General features: G+C 40.5%; 1 protein-coding gene across 7 annotated transcripts; it reads right to left on the reverse strand.

Annotated features, from left to right (window-relative positions):
- Window positions 1–3,320: 3,320 nt before the first annotated feature.
- Window positions 3,321–18,586, reverse strand: mettl27 (methyltransferase like 27). 7 transcript variants are annotated; one of them, XM_052035502.1, is made up of 7 exons: window positions 18,519–18,586; window positions 16,692–16,800; window positions 16,268–16,388; window positions 13,441–13,569; window positions 11,247–11,382; window positions 9,655–9,747; window positions 3,321–4,229 (listed from the first exon to the last, which is right to left on the reverse strand). In XM_052035502.1, exons 3-7 carry the CDS (start codon window positions 16,385–16,387, stop codon window positions 4,003–4,005), a joined length of 705 nt encoding a protein of 234 aa, XP_051891462.1. In that variant the 5' UTR covers window position 16,388; window positions 16,692–16,800; window positions 18,519–18,586; the 3' UTR covers window positions 3,321–4,002. The 7 variants fall into 7 exon arrangements, with proteins under 7 accessions (XP_051891462.1, XP_051891466.1, XP_051891464.1 ...); XM_052035506.1 differs by lacking the exon at window positions 18,519–18,586 and adding an exon at window positions 18,178–18,392; XM_052035504.1 differs by lacking the exon at window positions 18,519–18,586 and adding an exon at window positions 18,174–18,392.
- Between the last annotated feature and the right edge of the window lie 980 nt (window positions 18,587–19,566).

Here is a 19,566-nt window from a genome sequence, read left to right on the forward strand (position 1 = left end):
CATTTAACACGTGTTCAGATGAGCACTTAAATCGCCGAGGCATCAAAGGCTATGGGCCAAGTACTGGAAGATGGGATTAATACAGATGGATGCCCACTGGTCAGCATGGATGTGATGAGATGAATAGCCTGTTTCCGTGCTGTATGAATCTATGATCTTACTGAAAATGGTAAGATCTTGAGGGTGCATGGCAGGGTAGATATCAAGATGTTTGTGGGAGAATCTCAAACAAGGGGACAAAGTTACAGGATTACAGGGAATTTAAAAGTGAGGTGTGTAGGAACTTCTGAGGGTGGTGAATCCCTGCTATTTTCTACCCTAGGGGTTGTGGAAGCTTGATCATTGGGGGGGGGGGGGGTGGTAGTTAGAGGGCAGATACATTTTTGAAAGATCAGGGGAATTGAGCTCTGTGGAGAACTAAAGCAGCAAAGCAGAAGAGATGAAGCCTGGGACAGGTCAGCCATGATTATATTGAATGACAGAGCAGACTTGAAGAACTGAATGGCTACTTCCATTTTCTTATGTTCTTCTTTTATGGGAATTACCTACACTCTGGAGATTTTCAGTGAATTCCAGATTACTGAAGGTAGATGGAGCAACTCCACAACATCTGCCACCAACCCAAGAGCCATGTATGAGCACCCAGTATTGTAGCTGGAGACCAGACCTTGGGCCTGAAGCATTTCCTCCATTTCTTTTTCAGCAGGTTGGAGGGGTGAGGATGAAGGAAGTGGACAGAAGAACCTAATCAATCATAGGGCCAGACTCTGCAAACATCACACCTAATGGCTCCACATAACTCATTGGTGTGCAGTGCCCCAAGATAACGATGTTAGGGACTTTGCATAGTGCTATATCATTATTTATAAGTACTGGCTGAATGCAATTCAAATAGTAAGATGTCACATTCCTGGTAATTGCAAATGTTTGTATTTTAGTGCACACATGCAATTGTCTAAAAATATCACTCAATATTTTTGCTTTGCTGCACTAAATAATCTACATTTTGCAACCTGGCTAGTATGCTGTGCAACCTAGTGATTTCATATTTTGAAGCAGATAACGCTCCAGGCTCCTCATTGTCACAGAGGACCTTGTGTGGTAGTTTTCAGCAAGAGTTGAGTGGACAGCTATCTGTCAGGAGTTGCAGCTGGGTGCACTTCTCACAGATCTAGTCATTAGGGAGATCTGCAATGGTTCCCTGACTTCCCATATCTTGCAGGGGGAGCATGCCACTGCCTTTACTGCCATTTTGTCCTCACTAGGCCATAGGTCACAGATTAACAGGAAAATAAAAAATCTTGCCTGTGCCTCCTCACCAAAGCCTCAGCTCCCTACTCCTACACTAGCCCCATAGTCACAATGGCCCCTCCAAAATGGCTGCTCTACTTGACCCTACCTTCTTTTTATTGGCTACTGTTAATTAGCTAATTAGCCAATCAACTATTAATTAACAATTAGCTAACTTGTTTCTTTTAAATTCTTCCACTCTTGCTCCAAGTCCTGACTCTTATAGATATTGAGGAAGAATGATTTCCATTGCCATATGTGGGAAAGGATATGCACTTATGAATGATGATGGAGAAGTCTGTGATTCTTGCTGAGAGGAATGACTTTGTAAGTATGATAGTAGACTGTTAGATGACTAGTTTGTGAGGAAGCAGTCCTGGCACAGGACCTTATAGGGTTGCCTAGGTTGAATGTGCTTTTGTTGTATTTAATGATGAGACCAGTTCCAAGGGACAGGATTGCATTGGCTAATGTAGGACCTGCTTATTTATTTTAAATTATTTTACTTCAGTTTAATGTTTTAATTTTATTGTTGTTAAATGCTTAGTTAAGTATTTAAAATTATGTAAGTTTTAATAACTTTTAAATGTTAAGCAACAAAGAAATGGCCAGCAAGCTCTAGCCCATTATTTTCATGGTAATTTGAATTCAGTTAGTGTCTTGCTAAGAGCATAGCTAATTGTCTACTGCATTGTCATTTGTTTGTATTTAGAGTTGCATAATTACCAGGGTAAGGGCAACCTGTTAGATTTCTGATGTGAAAGGGCACGAGAGAATTGGAGGTAATTTTTATGACATTTCAGTTGCTACAAAGTCACCTAATAGTAGGTCTTTTACTAGATTTATTGAATTAAATGAATGTGACTTTCCCAGTTGCTAAAGTGGGATTTGAACACATCTACAGTTCATTATCCCAACCTTCAGATTATGAGTTTACTAATATAATCAGTATGCTAATGGACTAGATGATGTCAAAATATCCTCTGTTGCATACAGCTAATGACTGGTCCCAATTGGCATGTTTTGAAAAGCCATTAGAGTACTTGGTGCCAGGAACTCAAATTAAGTCACAGAAATTTCAAATTTGGCTCTTCTAGTTTATATTTAATAGTCTTCCATTAGTTCAGGCATAACAAAGGAGGGAGGATGATGACTATAATTCATAGCACTTGTGATAGTTCCTGTCTGAGGTACCAACTGAACTCCTTTTCCTGGGTAATCCCTCAGAATTGATGATGACTTGCTTCCACTCTGGTTCTAAAGTGAATGATGTTGCTATTATGGAAACTGCAATTTCTTACATAGATGGTGACCATCCAGAATGTTCCTTCGGCACTCTGGTCATGGTTTGCTATTCCAGGAGTCAGTGGGGGTGTTGGATTTTCTTTAGCAGACTAAGTACATCCTTGAAACTTTTCTTTCGTCTATCTGACAATCTCTTCATATGACAGAGCTCTGAAATAGACTGTCTAGTTGGGAGTCGGGTGTCAAGCCTCCAAATATATGGCTGCCTAACCAAATGTAATTAGGGCCTCATTACTGGGGATACAAGAGATTGCAGGTGCTGGAGTCTGGAGCACAACATAAAATGCTGGGGAAACTCAGCTGGTCAGACAGCATTTGTAGAGGGAAATGGACAATTGATGATTTGGGTCAAGACCCTTTGAAAGGTCTCGACCAAATTGTTCACTGTCCATTTCCCTCAACATATGTTGTCTGACCCGTCAAGCTCCTCCAGCATTTTGTTTTTTGCTCACTACTGTGGAAGTTAGCCTGGGTGGTGACAACAACATAGGTCACTTGTACTTCCATTGAATTTGGAGGATTTTGCAAAATCAGCATTGGTGGTATTCTTCCAGTGTCTTAATGTGCCTGCTGCAGGCAGTCTGGATCTTAGAGGTGTACAGGAGGGCAGGTTTTAGTTCGATTGCTGCTTGAACTAAAAACCTTAAAAGCTTTGTTAATGGTACAAATATTGCACTTCTAGGAAGCATCAAATTTTATAATGATTAAACATCTGAAATTTAAGATTAAGATATCTTTATTAGTCACACGTACATCGAAACACACAATGAAAAGCATCTTTTTGCGTAGAGTGTTCTGGCACCAACAGAGCATGCCCAAAACTTCCTAATCCGTACGTCAATGGAATGTGGAAGGAAACCGGAGCACCGGAGGAAACCCATGCAGACAAGGGGAGAACGTACAAACGACTTACAGTGGCTGGAATTGAACCTAGGTCGCTTGCACTGTAAAGCGTTACGCTAACTGCTACACAACCATGCCTGCCCGAGGACACAGTTAAGAGTCAACCACAGTAATGGGTCTGGAATCAAGTACAGGCCAGACCAGGTAGACAGCAGATTTTGTTATTAGTGTCATTACTTCCCAAAGTATTCCAGCTTCCCCACTTCAGTTTAAAATATTGACAATTAACATTCCGGTGTAAACAATTATCCTAATAATGCAAACATACTTAAACATTTTTTAAAAGCAAACTTCTTTATCAACAAGCCCATATTCTGCATGTGTGAATCAAAGTTGAGTGAAATACTGTTCATGTGTGAATATACAACTTGTTAGAAGTCCATCATTACAACCCCAGTATGTTATTTCAGTAACAATACTGTGATTAAAAGCAGGTGAATCTAAATAAATGTCTACTTTCATAATTCTCAGTTTTCATCTTAATCATGATCCTGAGTTTTTATTTTATTCATGATCCTTGGATTTTTGGTAGATAAAGATTATCCCAGGGATATAGGTCGAATCTTGTTTAGTTTCATGTACAGAAGATGCCTTTTCCCAGTGTTTTATTTCTTGTACTTTTACCTTTACCCACAGTCCTTTTTGCTCCATTTCCTCTATCACAGCTTGCAGCTGTGTCTTGTAAAGGTGATTTGAAACATTCATCCTGGTGGTCATGCACACAAAGCCCCCTAGGGAAGAGTGAATATAGTTAAGGTCTAATTGTCCAATGGTCTATAAAATTTCCTCATAATTTACGTAAAGAATTTATAAAGATGGGTAGGGCCACAAGCCTTTTCTGCCATTTTAGTTAGACCATGACTGATCTGTGACCTAAGTTTCTGTACCTACTAATTGTAAATATGAAATTGCTTGGTAATTGGCCTACCATCAACTGCTGCCTGCAGAAAAAAGTTCCCAACAATCCCTTGTGAATAAAAGTGACTACTAACTTTACTGCTGAAAGGCATACTCTAAATTTTAGACTATGCTCTACAGTACTTGATTTAAGCAGCAGTAATACATTCTGTCTATCCTATCTGTTTGCCTTAAGATTCAAGTCAAACGCAATCTTGACTAGGAAATTTTTTTTAATTCAATCTTTGGATGTGAGTGTTGTTGACAAGGCAAGCATTTGTAGCCCATCGCTAATTGCCCTTGAAATGGTGATAATGAGCTACCTTCTTGAACCGCTGCAGTCCTTCCAGTGAAGGTACTTTCAAATGCAATTGTACTGATAGTTCCAGGATTTAGACCCAACGACAATGAAGGAACGGTGATACATTTCCAAATCATGTTGGTGTGTGACTTGGAGGGGAACCTGCAGATGATATACCCATGTGCCTCTGTCCTTATTACTTTTTTGAGAGAGGTTATAGGTTTTGAGGGGTGGTTGGGTGAGAATAGGAGAAGCATTCCTTCATCGGTGTTCTGTGTCTAAGCCAGTGGTACTAACTTCTGTGGAGTCTAAGACCCAGCTAGTTTTCTCATAAAAGGCCGCACCCATGGAATCCAAATATCCTGCACTATGAACAACAGTTTGGTCTAGTGTTTATCTCACAACGAGATCCTTGACGGCCATTGATACCATTTGACTGATTGTGGCAAATAAAGGATGGAAGGTCACTGATGAAGCATCTCAAGTTAGTTGGGCCTTGGAAACTGCCTTAAGGAATTTTTGAAGTGATGTTCTAGGGCTGTATTGATTGACTTTAACAACCACAATCATCTTTCCTTGTGTGAAGATTGGAGCCATACCTCACACAAAGGAAGATGGTTGTAGTTGTTAAAAGTCAGTCATTCCAGCCCCAAGGCATCACTTCAGGAATTCCTCAGGACAGTGTCTGTGCTCAACCAATGCCAGCTGCCTTTTACCCTCCTTGATCACCCAGTTCATTGATTCCACAATCTTGAATTCCATTTGTAAGTGAAGTAGTTTACAGCTACAAGAAACATGACCCACACAACGGTCAAAAATGGACAGATAAATGGCAAATAACATTCTTGCTATATAGTGCCAGGCAATGAGCATCTTGAACATGAGAGAGTCTAAAGACCTTTCCTGACACTCAATGGCATTACCATCACAGATGACTCCACCTTCAACATCCTGCAGGGGCAGGGGGTTCAATGCTTACTTAAAAAAAAATCAACTGGACCAGCCACATTAAAAACTGTGGCTGCAACAAGTCAACAGCTGGGCAGATGTGGTGAGTGACTTGTCTATTGACACCCTAAAGTTTTTCTACCATCTACAGGGCACGTGTCAGGAATGTGATAGAATAATGAGTTCCTCCACCACTTTGTTTTTGCTTTAGATTCCACCATCTGCTGTCTTTTGTGTCTCCATATGACTGAATGTTCTTTACTTGCCTGAATGAGTGCAGCTCCAATACCATTATTCAAGACAATGCAACCTGATCAGTATCTTTCCACTACCGTAAATATCCATTCCCTCCACAACTCGTACACAAAGCAGCCCCTATGCGCCATCTACAAAATGTACTGCAGTTTTTGCTTCAACTGCCTCAGCAGCAAGTTCCTACTCTGTAACAAACCTGGAGCCACATGAGCCAAATCTGGTAACGAATGGTATCGATGTGCTTGTACATACACAGGACACAAAACCGTGGAGATTTTTCTGAGATTAGGACATCAAAGTGGACATGAATGAGTGGTTGAGCAAGTCAACAATTAGTAAAAACAGAACATTTCTGGGAAAAGCTGACCAGGCAGTATCTGTGTTCAGAGAAAGTGAGTGTTTCAGGTTAATGAACTTTCATCAGAAATAGGTAAAGTTATATTTAAAATTCTGTTTTAAATTGCAGAGGAAAGGAGAAGGGGCAGAGTGAATGAAAGGAAAGATATGTGTTAGGATAGAGACCAGGATAGATTGAATAACACAATGAGTTGTGGTGCCAGTTGAAAGAAGTTGGTAAAAAGCAGTAACATTGGATGTTTGGAGAGAAGTAAATAGGAGGAGATGAAAGAAAATCTGTTCTGACAATGCCATCCCAGTGCTTTTGATATGCCTTCCTTTTGCCCCTGTTGTTTCCCTTGCACCATAATTGACAGGGTACTCAGCTGTGTCTATTCCATTTCCTGTGCTTCTGCTTTCACTCCCTTCCCCCTCACCCAGAACAAAGACAGAATTTTATGTCCTCACCTTTCAGCTCACTAGCCTGTATGGTTTAACAAATGTAATTTCTAATACATCCAATGTGATGCCACAACCAAAGCACCTTTTCCTCCCCTACCTTTTCAGCATTTTGAGGGAAACTGTTCCCTCCAGACGTTCTGGTGCACTTTTCCAACTCCACCAAAACCCATCCCCCTTCTGAAGGCTCATGCAATACAAGGGGTGAAACACCTACATTTTTATCTCCTCACTTTCCAGCAGGGACCCAAACATTCCTTGCAGGTGAAGAAATATTTACTTGTATTACTTCCAATTTAGCATACAGCATTTAGTGCTATGATGTGATCTCTGCTACATCATAGTAAACAAATGAATGCTGAGTGACTGCTTTGCAGCAGAGGTCTACAATGGTGATTCTGAGCTTGCAGTTGCTTTACGTTTTAATTTACCATCCCACTCCCACTCTGACTTCTCTGCCTTTGGCCTCCTATCATGGTCCAATGAAGCTCAATGTAAGCTGGAGGAACAGCACCTCATCTTCCACCAAGGTGCATTATAACCGTCTGCAGGCTGAACTCAACTATTTCAGGTAATCACCCAGTTAAGTCTTGTATCTCACATTTCCAGCATTCAGTTTCTTCCTCATTCTTCTGGCAATTTCGGTTGTGTTCTATTTACCTCTTCCCTTCACCTCTGAGAAGGAACTGTTTATTTCTATTGCTTACTTTCTATCTGTTAACCAACTTTCAGTCCCCACTAACATGTCACCCTGAATTTCATGTGCCCCAACGTCATTCCATGTCCTCCAGTGTGAGACATCAACGTTCTCTGAAAATCCAAATGCTCCACTGGATCCCCCTCAATGACCCTCCTAGGTACAGCCATAGACTAATAAAACCAAACTTATCAAACTTGGGATTGTCTGATTAGATTCTATGTCAAGACTTGCCATTCACTTCTTGGTTGAGAACTGTATTTTGGGACTAACATCTAATTATAAGCACAAGGGGTATATTTCAGCGCAACATTATGCCTGATAGCTTGGCTAACTCTGATGCATCACTTAGTGACCATGCTACTAATTGGCAAAATTTGCTAAGCGGACTTCCCTGATTAGTGGTCCATTCCTATAATTTCAGTCTGAGGCTGATGTCCAGGCATCCTTCAAGAGGGTGAATCTGCGAAAGTCGTCTGGTCCAGACAGTCTACCTGGCCAAGTACTAAAGATCTGTACAGACTAACTGGATGGAGTATTTACAGGCATAATCAACCTCTCGCTTCTGCAGTCTAAGGTTCCCACCTACTTCAAAAAGATATCTATTGTACCAGTGCCCAAGAAGAGCATGGTGACCTGTCTTAATGACTACTGTCTGGTAGCACTTGCATCAACCGTAATGAAGTGTTTCGAGAGGCTGGTTATGGCGCGAATCAACTCCTGCCTCAGATGACCTGGCTCTGCTCCAATCTGCTTACCACAACAGGTCAATAGCAGGTGTGATTTCTCTGGCTTTTCATTCTGCTCTGGACCATCTGGACAACAGGAGCTCAAATGTCAGGCTGCTGTTCATTGACTACAGCTCAGCATTCAATACAATCACCCCATCCAAATTCATCATCAAGCTTCAAGACCTGAACCTCTGCACCTCCTTCTGCAACTGGATACTCTACTTCCGCATCAGCAGACATCAATCAGTGAGGATTGGTAACAATACCTCCTCGCTAATCATCAACACAGGTGCACCTGAAGGCTGCGTACTTAGCCCCCTGCTCTACTCTCTATACACACATGACTGTGGCTAAGCACAACTCCAACGTCATCTTCAAATTCACTGACGACACTACAGTTGATGGATGAATCACAGGTGGTGATGAGTCAGCTGATCGGAGTGAGATAGGACACCTGTTTGAGTGGTGCTGCGACAACAACCTCTCGCTCAACATCAGTAATACTAAAGAGCTGATTGTAGACTTCAGGAAGGGGAAAGAGGGTGAACATGTGCCAGACTACATTGGGGGATCGGCAGTGGAGAGAGTCAGCAGCTTTAAATTCCTGGCCGTTAACATATCTGATGACCTACCCTGGGCCCAGCACAGACGGGAAAATGCACCAGTGAACACTATAACACACTTCTACAGATGTACTGTTGAAAGTATCCTGATTGGTTGCATCATGGTCTGGTAAGGCAATTTGAATGTTCAGGAATGTAAGAAGGTGCAGAGAGCAGTGGACTCTGCCCAGTAGATTACAGGCACATCCCTCCCCACCATTGGTAGTACCTACAGGAGGCACTGCCTCAAGAAGGCAACATCCATCATCAAAGATCTCCACCATCTGGGCTATGCCATCTTTTCACAGCTACCATCACTACCAGTGTGGAACAGCTACTTCCTTTCAACCATTTGGTTCTTGAACCAACCAGCAAAACCCTAATCACTACAGCTTAGCAACACTATGACCACTTTGATCACTTTGCACTAAAATTGACTTTTTTTCATTCTAATTGAGTTCTTTCTTGTAAAAATTGGGTATAATTTAATTTTTTTTTGTGAGTGCTGCTTATATCATGCTATGTGCCTGTGATGCTGCCGTAAGTAAGTTTTTACATTGCACCTGTGCATACTTGTGCATATGACAATAACTCCACTTTGACTGTGATTACAATTGCCCATTATGATAATTCCGAGTCCAACATAAATGAAGTACATGCTGAATGCTAGAACTTAATATACTTGGAAAATAGACAGACTAAGATCACCTTTAGTGACTGTATCAGGATCTTATACAAATAGCTTGAGAGTATCTGGTGTTCAACATTTTAACTCTCAAATTCAGTGATATATTAAGAGCCAAGAAAATAAAGGAAATTATCTCCAGTCACATCTTTTTACTTGGTTAATTGTAATTCTCGACCACTCTGTTTATATTTCATTTTGGCCAGGCAGTATGAATTTTACAAAAAATATGGGAATTCTCTTACCCAGCTTGGTAACTCGATGGAGTTCTCGAATGATGGTATATGGCACCTGTCCTTCACTTAGTGCCCCAACAATCAAAACAGCATCATAAGTATCTGAAATAGAAAATAAAAATGCCAGGTGACCATCTGTGAAATTTGGCCTTGGGCAATCAAAGTGATTGTAATCTCTTTGTTAGGGTGAGAAGATTGATTTTTGCATTATAAATGAAAACAGCAATGGGTAGTACGCCGAGGGGCTCAGTGAACAAGATGATTCTGCTTTGAGTGCACCAACTTATAAACTCCTCAGCTAAGACCAGTAAAAGTAGCGATGTTTGAAGTCCAATATTTCAATGAGGCATGATGCTTGATTGAACCGTCAAGTGCTCGCAGAAATACTACTCACATTTATCACTTCCTCAACATTTTTGCATAACCAATATTTGTATTGAGTGAGATGTCACTTTTGAGTAAATCACTCTTGCCAGCTTTACCATTCTATAGGGCTTTCTTTTGTAAATGTAACTAAAACAGTTTGTTGCTAAAAGCTTGAAATTCTCTGGATTTGAGTTGTATCTTGACCTAATGTGTCTGCTCAGACAATAAACATGAGCAATTACTTGACCACAGACTGAAATACATTGACCCCCCAAATTGGGCACTCTATTAAGAAAGGTCAGGCCATAATATGACCATTCCCACTTGCACTTTGATACAAAAATCAATTGAAGCTCTCCAACTATAGGCCTGAGTAAACTGGGATTAAATATCTGGACTGAACTGTACAGGAATCCTTTTGTTCTGCTTCATGTCTTTACAGAGTGGTTAAGGACAATTTTGCACCCAAAACTGTAAAATAACAATGTATTTTACTAAACTGTAATAGATATTTTAAAAAAAAATTTCCTAGAAACAACTACAGATCTGAATAATTGCAGATTTCTGTTGCATGTCAAACCAATATTTCTTGCTGTTTAAAGGCTAAATCACATTAAGAAATGTGGCACAAGAGAAACTACAGATGCTAGAAATCTGGAGCAACACAAATGCTGGAGGAACTCAGCAGGTCAGGCAGCATCTACGGAGGGAAACGAACAGTCAGCGTTTTGGGCTGAAACCCTCTTGGCCTGAAACATTGACTGTTCACTTCCCTCCATAGATGCTGCCTGATCGTGTGTGTGTGAATTGTACCATGTGGCTAGCTGCTTTATGAAGAAAATCTCCAGGGCTGTTCTCTCTGACTGCAAGAGTGTTCTGAGTGCTCAGGCTTTGTTTCACGTCACAAAGATATGCAGGTTGGTAGGTTAATTGGCTATTGTAATGTGCTCCTAGTGTGCAGGTGAGTGGTAGAATTTGGGGCAGCTGATGAGAATATGGGAAGAATAAGTCAAAGGGAAAACTAAAGATAAGAACGGAATTGCTCTGTGAGCAAGTATAGATTCGATGGGCCTCCTATGTCGTAAGAGAATATATTTTTAAAAAATATGCTATTCTGACTCCATATACTTCTATTTGGTTTAATAAAGTATCCTTGTTGGTAGTTTGACTTTTTCCAGTACTTAAAACAATGAAACAATCTCAGGAAGTTATGAATTTGTTTTCTATTAATTTACCGGAAGACAGCGGAAGTGATCCAGCATGTAGGATACATTTCTGAAGGGTTTGGTATACTGATTTAGACTCTGCCAATTGCAACATTCTTTCGCTGCCATCCACTCCATGGAAGTTGCAAAATCCAAGTTTCTGTAACTATAAAAAATACAATTGCATTTCACAGCTCTATTAATGATTGGTTAAACACGTAACCCCAAATTAACTTATTAAAGAGACACATTCCCAACCGGTCTGACAGATCACTGAAACAAATCATGTACGACACATTTCAGTTCTTCAGTTTATGCAGTTGGCTGGCAATATTAGCCAGATATTTCAACATGACATGCTTATCATTGCTGTCTTGGTTAAAGAAAAAACTTGCATTTAGGTAGCACTTTTTATGACCTCAAGACATTCCAAAGTGTTTTACTGGCTGTTAGGTATCTCTGAAGTGTGGTCAAGCTGTAATGTAAGAACTGAGACAAACAATCTGCACAAAGTAAACTATATTAAACTATAAAGTGAGAAACTAGCAGCTTAACAAACCTTATGGGTAACTGAAACTAAAGATAAATTTTGAGCTGTTACAAGTGAATTGTGTTGGTATATCTTGAGACTTGGTAACCCCAAGTAAACTACAAGCTGAGAAACGGGTGTCTTAAAAGACATTATCTATTAGAGAATCATGAACAATCAATTGAATGTAGTTGTGCCTCAACACAGATTGTATTCCTATCTAATGCTGAAAAGCATCTAAAGATTCAGGCACTATAATCTGTCAGTTTAGTTAAGCAAATAGTTGGGAACTTCAGGATGGGTCTACACTTCCACTTCAATCTAATTAATAATCAAGATAGATGCTCTTTGAGAGAGAGTGTTTGTTTATCTATCAAGGTAGATTTAGACCTACAAACTCCAATCTAACATAAAATAGGGGAGGTGTGAAACATTCAAATCTTATGGGGCTTATTGAATAGATGCAGTGTTCATATTTCCCCTGAATGGTGTGTCTGGAACTAGGGGTCACAGTCACAAAATAAGGGGTCAAATTTTCAGGAAAGAGGAGAATAAATTTCCTCAATCTGAGGGTAGTAAATCTTTGGAACTACTCAGAGGAGCTGAGTACATTCAACATGCAGGCGATGCATTTTTAGAAATTAAGGGAATCAAGGAAATGGAGAAAGTGGTACTGAGGTGAAAGATCAGCCATGAACTTATTGAATGGCAGAACAAGCATGAGGGGCTGAATGATCTATGGCTGCTTGTATTTCTTGTATTCTTCGCTGGCTGTTTGTGTGGATGCTTTTACATGTTGCATCACATAGAAAAAACATAGTTACATATAGTTTACAAGTAGATTTTGTAAATGTCAGTTTATAATTATAATTAGCCAGTAATATTTCAACAGATAGTCTAGTCTTTAATGAAGTAAATGGGAGCAACGTCACTGCTATTCAATCTTAAATGGAAGAATGATTGAATGGATTAAAATGTTTGATGTTGTATGTTTTGTTAGGAAGAATTAAAGGAGGAATATTTTTAAATGCTAGGAAATTAGTAAATGTCGATCAGAGAGGGGTTGGGTGTCCTTGTACATTAAATATGGAGAGTTAACATCCAAGTATTACAAAAAATTTGGAAGGAAAATGGTTACGTTACTCTTCATTGCAAGAGGGTTGGTATAAATTCTAAATTGGTTTATTATTGTCACGTAACAAAGTTCAATGGGAAAAAAAATTCGTTTTGCATGTTATCCATAAGCAAAAGTAGATCTTACTGCATATGTGCTTAGAACTGGTGCAACAAAGGTTCAATAGGCTGGTGCCTGGCATTGGAAAATTCGTCTAATAATGAGAGACTAAGTAGGATGGTGGACAGTGACTGTATTTTAGAAGAATAAGCTCAATAAAGCACAGGATTATTAGAGAACTTGACAATATATATCCTGAAAGCTTCTAATAACTGTAGGGTCATTGAGTATATTGAAGGCTAAGACTTGATTTTCATGAAAATCTAAAACTCTTAAGATATGGGAATTGATCAAGAAAATAAAGAACCAGCCGTGACCTTTGAGAAAGTTGGAGCAGACATCTCAGCTTAGCTCCCATTGATATTCTGATGTACGTGCAAATTAGAAGAAAGCAGTAGTGCTAAAGAAACATTTCAAAAATCCAAAATATGTCAGCATGGTATACTGTTCCTAGTTAGTACCTGCATAGCTACTAGTCCTGTCCCACAAGCTACGTCCAGAACCAGTGCTTGATCACGGTCTTCAAGCATTACATCTGCTAAACTCATCGAAGCTAAGAGAGGGGCCCGATAATCCAGAAGTTTCACATCCTGCAAAAGAAACAATTGAGAAAGCAGTTAGTAATTTCAACAGCAGCATAGACTCAGATGAAAAGGATAAATTTATTTCCATCCTTCCAGAATATATTTACTATTTCCTCATTACAGTTGCTTAATTGGCAATTGGTTTATTATTGTCCCATGCACTGAGATACAGTGAAAAACTTTGTAATGCCCACTTCTTAAAGGAGTTATGAATCACTTTTTCTAATCAATGATTTCTACTAATCACCTTCTGTACCTTCATGAATCCTAAATATGTCCTTCACAATAATGAAGTAGGCATTCCATTGGATTCACATTCTTTATTCCTTTATGCATCTTATAGAGGTCTAAAAGTCTATTTCAAAGCCGATTTAAATCCTAGTTTAGCTGATCAACAGGTTAGCTCATTCACCCTCTTCTATATTGTATATAAACCCTATGTATCTTTCTTATGTTATGGAAACAAAACTTTATATAGTATTCTGAGTGTGGCTTGATTGGAACACTGTATACAATGAAACGTTTGAGAACTTGGTGCCAGATTGGCAGATTTTCCTTACAATTGGGTGTTATTCCTCTTAATACCCCAATACATTTTTAGTTCACTTTTTTTAAGATGGTACACAGTATTGTAATAAACTTAAATTATCTGAATTCAATTAATTTGCCAGTAACATAATTACATTACTTTGTTTCCTTCTTTCTCGCATCACTTACAGTAAATGACTTCAAAATATTACATCTCTCTCAGCTTCTGTCTCTCCACTTTCCATTCAGTGTATATATAATCTTTTCTTAATGACCAAAAGCAACATATGTTATCCCCTATTCAACTTAATTTGCCATCAACCTATCTACGTGTCAGCTTAACTTCTTTAAGATCCTGTCTCCTCCAAATTCATGGTTTCTTACTAACAATGTAACTGAGTTTATTTTAAACACTGGCAATTCAATGAAAATTCTGATGAAGGATTCTAAACTTTGCTTTTTCCTTCACAGATGACTTGCTGCAGGCATCCAGTATTTTCTGTTTTTATTTCACATTTCAAAAACCCATCTGCAATCTAATGGCATCTGCATTTATTTGCTTCTCAAATTCATGATGACACTCTTATCTGGCTGCAAGTCACAGTACATTTCCAACATAAAGGTAAAAGCTCTCCAGAAGCTGGCAATTCCAAACAAACATAAACATGTAGGCTACTCAAGCACTATAAAATAAAGGAAGAATTCTAACATGTCAAGCAAAGCCCATTCTTAGCACATTGATTTGCTTGCTTGATGTGAGTAGCCTTCTCTATCTTTATTTTAGTGAAAGCAGACTAGGTGGCATCTTAAGGCTCAACTTCCTCCCTCAAATCTTTTATTAAGGATTTTATAAATTGTACTTTTTTTTAATATAAAACCAATATATTAGTTAGCATATACAAGTTAGCACTCAGGATGCTTCCCAGGTACGAGATGGCTAATGGTATCTGCACTTAAGGGGTCATAAGAGTTGCTGACAGTGTTACCATACCATGAACCTGGTGCAAATCTTCTACCATACTGACTCGTATTGCACGTGGAAAGTGGTTGGGGTGAGAGGGTGTGGGTCAGGTTTCCTTTGCTGCTCCTGCTCCAATGAAGTGGTTAAAGTGACCTCACCACTAGGCAGCATGGTGTGGAATGAATCACTGAGGCAACATGCAATGACTGCCTTTGAGGGCTGGTGTTGGGAAGGCTGGGGTGAGCAGTGTGGCCACTCGGGCTCAGTTGCAATGTAGCCAGTGTGATGAGTGTGGGCCATTTCTGGTCGATTAGCAGCGGGTGCTCTGTGTTGACAGACTGCCCAGGCTTTGCAGTCTCTCTCTTTACCTCCTGTTTCATGTTACTGTCTCCATCTGTTTCTTTGATTGCATGGTTCTCCTTGGTAACAAGCTCGAGTGTGGTCACTGGCCATTGAGCTTGTTACCATAGTGAAATATTTGGGCTGGGAAAAGCCAAGTCAGATAAAGACTGTGGGAGACAGCAGCTTTCATCACATCTGACAGGAGGTACAGAGAAACTGTAAATTCCGGACAGTCTTTCAGCACATGGGGAAGCTGCTGCTCATCCCAGTAATGTCCCATACTCATTGTGCTGGCCACGGTGCACCCCTAAGCCCTGCTGCAGCACTAACTCCAGCCCTCAAAGGGCAGCCATTGCACATGTTCTCAGTGGTTCTCCTCACACCAGGCAGTATGGCAATGAGATGGATGCAGATGCTGGAAACCTGAAATAAAAACAGGAAATGCTGGTAAAACAGCAGACCAGATGTTTGGGCAGTGTAAGAAAATGTGAATCAATGTGATTTAAAAAAAAAGAAAATGCTGGAAAAACTTAGCAGGTCAGGCAGCATCTGCGGAAAGAGAAACAGCTAATTTTGTAGATGAGGGACCCTTTGTCTGACTGAGAAAGAAAGAGACAAATTAGTCTAGGTAGCAGCAAAGGTGGAGTAGAGCAAAGGGTGGAATTTCTCTGATAGGCTGAAGTGGTCGATTAGCAAGTAGGACCTAAAATGCTGACTGTTTCTCCTTCCACAGATGCTGCTTGACTTGCTGAGCTTTTCTCGCATTTTCTGTTTTTGAAATGGTATGGTATTTTTGATCTACCCATGTTGTACATTATCACTGCAAACAATTAATGACACTTTGAAAGCTGTAAAGTTATTTTGTTATACTACCTGTTCATAGAGTTCAGACCAGGTATCATAAAACGATATTGTTTCTTTGATTGCAGAGATTTTATGAAGAGAGAGAACAGTTCCTTGCACATCTGCAAGTGTTCTTGAATTGGCTGCCATTCTAGAGATAAAACAGAGCTGCCCTGAAACAATAACTTGATTTCACCTTCCATAAACCAAATTTATTTCATTGCACTTAAATCAGATTATGTACATAACTGAACATAAATACCAGACATTTTGCATGGAAATGTAGAAATTCAGTTCATAGGAGTTAAATATTTGTAGATTTTTGTCTTTAAACAATTTACAGAATAAAAATTTATTCTCATAATTTCAAACCAAAGAATTTAAGTAATTCAGCTTACACTGACACATGTTCAGTAAGTTCATATTTGTATATAAAAGGATAATATTTTTATACCTGCAGTGTAAAATATTAATTTGTAGATAAGAAAAAACAGTTGAGAGACAGATGCTGGAATCTGGAGCAACAAACAAGATGGTGTAGGAACTCAGAGGTCAGGCAGCATCTGTGCAAGGAAATAGACAGTCAATGTTTCAGGTTGAGACCCTTCATCTGGACACTGACCCTTCATCCAGAACTTGCAACCTTTGTGCCTCCAGTTATCACCCTATAGGCCTGTTTCTCTACCTCCCTCCCACCCACTCACTCAATCCCCCATCTACATTTTTTTTTATTTCCTTGTCTGCTTCCATGTATTACCTACCTGCCTTTCTCCCAACCCTACACCTCCCAGCTCCTTCTGTCCATCATCCTTCCCCCTCCTCAGTCCATCTATTGCTTACTGGCCCCTGTCTCACTCCTCCACCTCTCCTTTTTATACCAGTTATCTTCCCTCTCCACTGTCTTGATGCAGGTTTTGATATGAAATCTTGACAATGCCTCTCCCCTCACGGATGTTGCTCAACCCGCTGAAATCCTCCAGCAGTTTGTTTTCCCCTTAGTGTTATCCCCATCACCTAAACTCATTTTGGTGAAGTAATGTTGCATTTCCTTTGGCAATAAGAGTGATGAGTAAGGTAAGTTGGTTTAAGTGGAAAAACTTTTCATTACATCAGTACATTAAGGTAGAAACGAGGGAAAGCAATAACAATGCAGACAGTTTTACAGTTACAGAAAAAGTGCAGTGTAGGCAGACAATAAGATTTAAAGCCATGACATGGTAGATTGTGAGGTCAAGAGTTCATATGGTACAATAGTCATCTGTTCAATAGTCTTAGGACAGCGGGACAAGCTGTCTTTGAACCTGGTGGTACTTGCTTTCAGGCTTTTGTATCTTCTGCCTGATGGGAAGGGGGAGAAGAGAGAATGTCCAGGGTGGGAGGGGTCTTTGACTACATTGGCTGCTTTACTGAGGTAGCAAAGTGTATGGAATCCATGGAGGGGAGGCTGGTTTTCGTGATAAAGGCAAGGGTAAAGCGTCTTTGATGGAGGCAGGGTGATAGGCTCTGAATTGTGTGTATGGGGTAGTGGAGGGTGGAGAGAAAAGACTTGTGTGGAGACTGGAATGAGTTGTTTGTCGGGTGGCCCAGTGGCTGGGGGATGGGTCACTGTTACCCTGCGCAGAGGGTAGATGTGGTTGGGGCGCCGTTCTTCTGCCCCGCTGGACCCCCTGCTTCACCTGAGGGGCAGCAGCTGCCCCTGGGCCCCCTCGCCTCCCGCCCCCTCCCCCCGGCTCGAGGCCACCACCATGACCGTTTTACCCTCGCGCTGCCTTTCGAAGCCCGCGAGCCAACCGTCACTCCCGCCCGGCCGCCGCCATGTCACCGCGACCGCGGGTCAACGACCCCGACAAAACCTGCGCCTCAAACTGTCAAAACTGCTGCTCTGTTCGCAAACAGTTTGCGATTTGTTTCAGCAACACGGCCAACGAAGTCTTACACACTCTCTCGCCGCCAACGGCTGCATTTCCTGTGCCTGCGATAGCCAGGCCTAGAACAGTTCAAAACCAGAGCGCCAGAAGATGTGTGAAACACTTGGCCAACAGTTAAATCAGCGAACCCCAAACTACCGCCATCCTAGTTTCCCAGTTACACCCTTAAAGACACCGACTCTTGCTGCACAATTTCAAGGGGACAGGACAGCCGAGACTAGTAGTACTAGACAGCTAAACCTTTAAGGTGAGAGGTGTAATGTGGTGCAAGACGGGGATTATTAGTTTAGTCCTCCAGAACCTTATGGTTATCATCGAATGCAATTGATTTAAGGAGTAACCCAAAGGATTACCTGTTTATCCTGTAAATGAACGGGGAACGAGCATCAAGGCAATTGTTTTTATTATTGTAGGAAGTGACGTGGCTTTTCGGGTTTGGATTGACATGTGACATTTTCATCCTCCCAGAAAATCCTCGCAGAGGTTTGAGGGGGGTTTAAATATCACACATAGGATTGAACAATAGTTTGGAAAGTACAGAATAGTCTTCAGTCTTAATGAAGGTTGTTACTCCGTTTCATACAAAATGCCTGCGACATCCAATGACGGGCTCTACACTTTTGTTTATTCAGGCAGGAAGTTTTATCTGAAATCCTTTGGGTTATGTCATGGAGAACAAAAACGAGGATTACTCGTTTTATATTTATCTTGAGTACGTCATCTTGGGCTCCGAGCTATTCATTCTTATAAGCAATATCTCTGCCTTCCTCTCAGCAGTGTTCGTTCATTGGTTCGTTAAACAGGATGATTGGGTCAGGCATACAGTATATGCCCCTTGTGGAAGCTATGATCTCTAGCTCAGGGTGTACTGTAATGTATATGTGCAGCTCAAGATGTAGAAATCTATCAGTTAGTGTTAGGACAGATTCTTCCATGAAATTAAATATAATGGTTTCACCTTTTAGTTTCTGGTTCAAAACTTATAATTTATTATGATCTCTAAAAATGCTGGTTTTAAAATGATTCTACTATCTCTGTCACATCACTGAATGGAATTTCAACTTGCATGGAGGTCTGCTAAAGAGGTATATGTATCTCAGCCTATTTCTATTAGTAAGATTATTTTCTTATGCTATTACAAGGCTTTGATTTGAATAGATCTTGCTTTCAATTTCAAAAATATTGTTTGTGCCAGAGAGAATCTCCACCCGCCTACATTAGAGCTGAAGAGTTCATAAATGTTATCAAAAACTGTGGTCGAGAGAGCTCTCACCTCTATCTCTGCCATTTCCCACCCCTCCCAGACCCAACAGGGTCCACCTCGTCCTCACACTTCATCCCACCAGCCTACGTATTCAACACATTCTCCAACACTCCCGCCACCTCCAACAGGATCCCACT

This window comes from Pristis pectinata, chromosome 21 (genome assembly GCF_009764475.1).
Source record: "Pristis pectinata isolate sPriPec2 chromosome 21, sPriPec2.1.pri, whole genome shotgun sequence".
Taxonomy (NCBI): domain Eukaryota; kingdom Metazoa; phylum Chordata; class Chondrichthyes; order Rhinopristiformes; family Pristidae; genus Pristis; species Pristis pectinata.

Coding starts and splice junctions, on each gene's coding strand:
- mettl27 (XM_052035502.1), bottom strand. CDS start 16,387: ATGGCAGCCAATTCAAGAACACTTGCAGATGTGCAAGGAACTGTTCTC. Junction 9,748..11,246: donor ATCACTTCCGCTGTCTTCCG/GTAAATTAATAG, acceptor TTTCTATTTCAG/ATACTTATGATGCTGTTTTG. Junction 4,230..9,654: donor CCATCGAGTTACCAAGCTGG/GTAAGAGAATTC, acceptor ACTCTTCCCTAG/GGGGCTTTGTGTGCATGACC.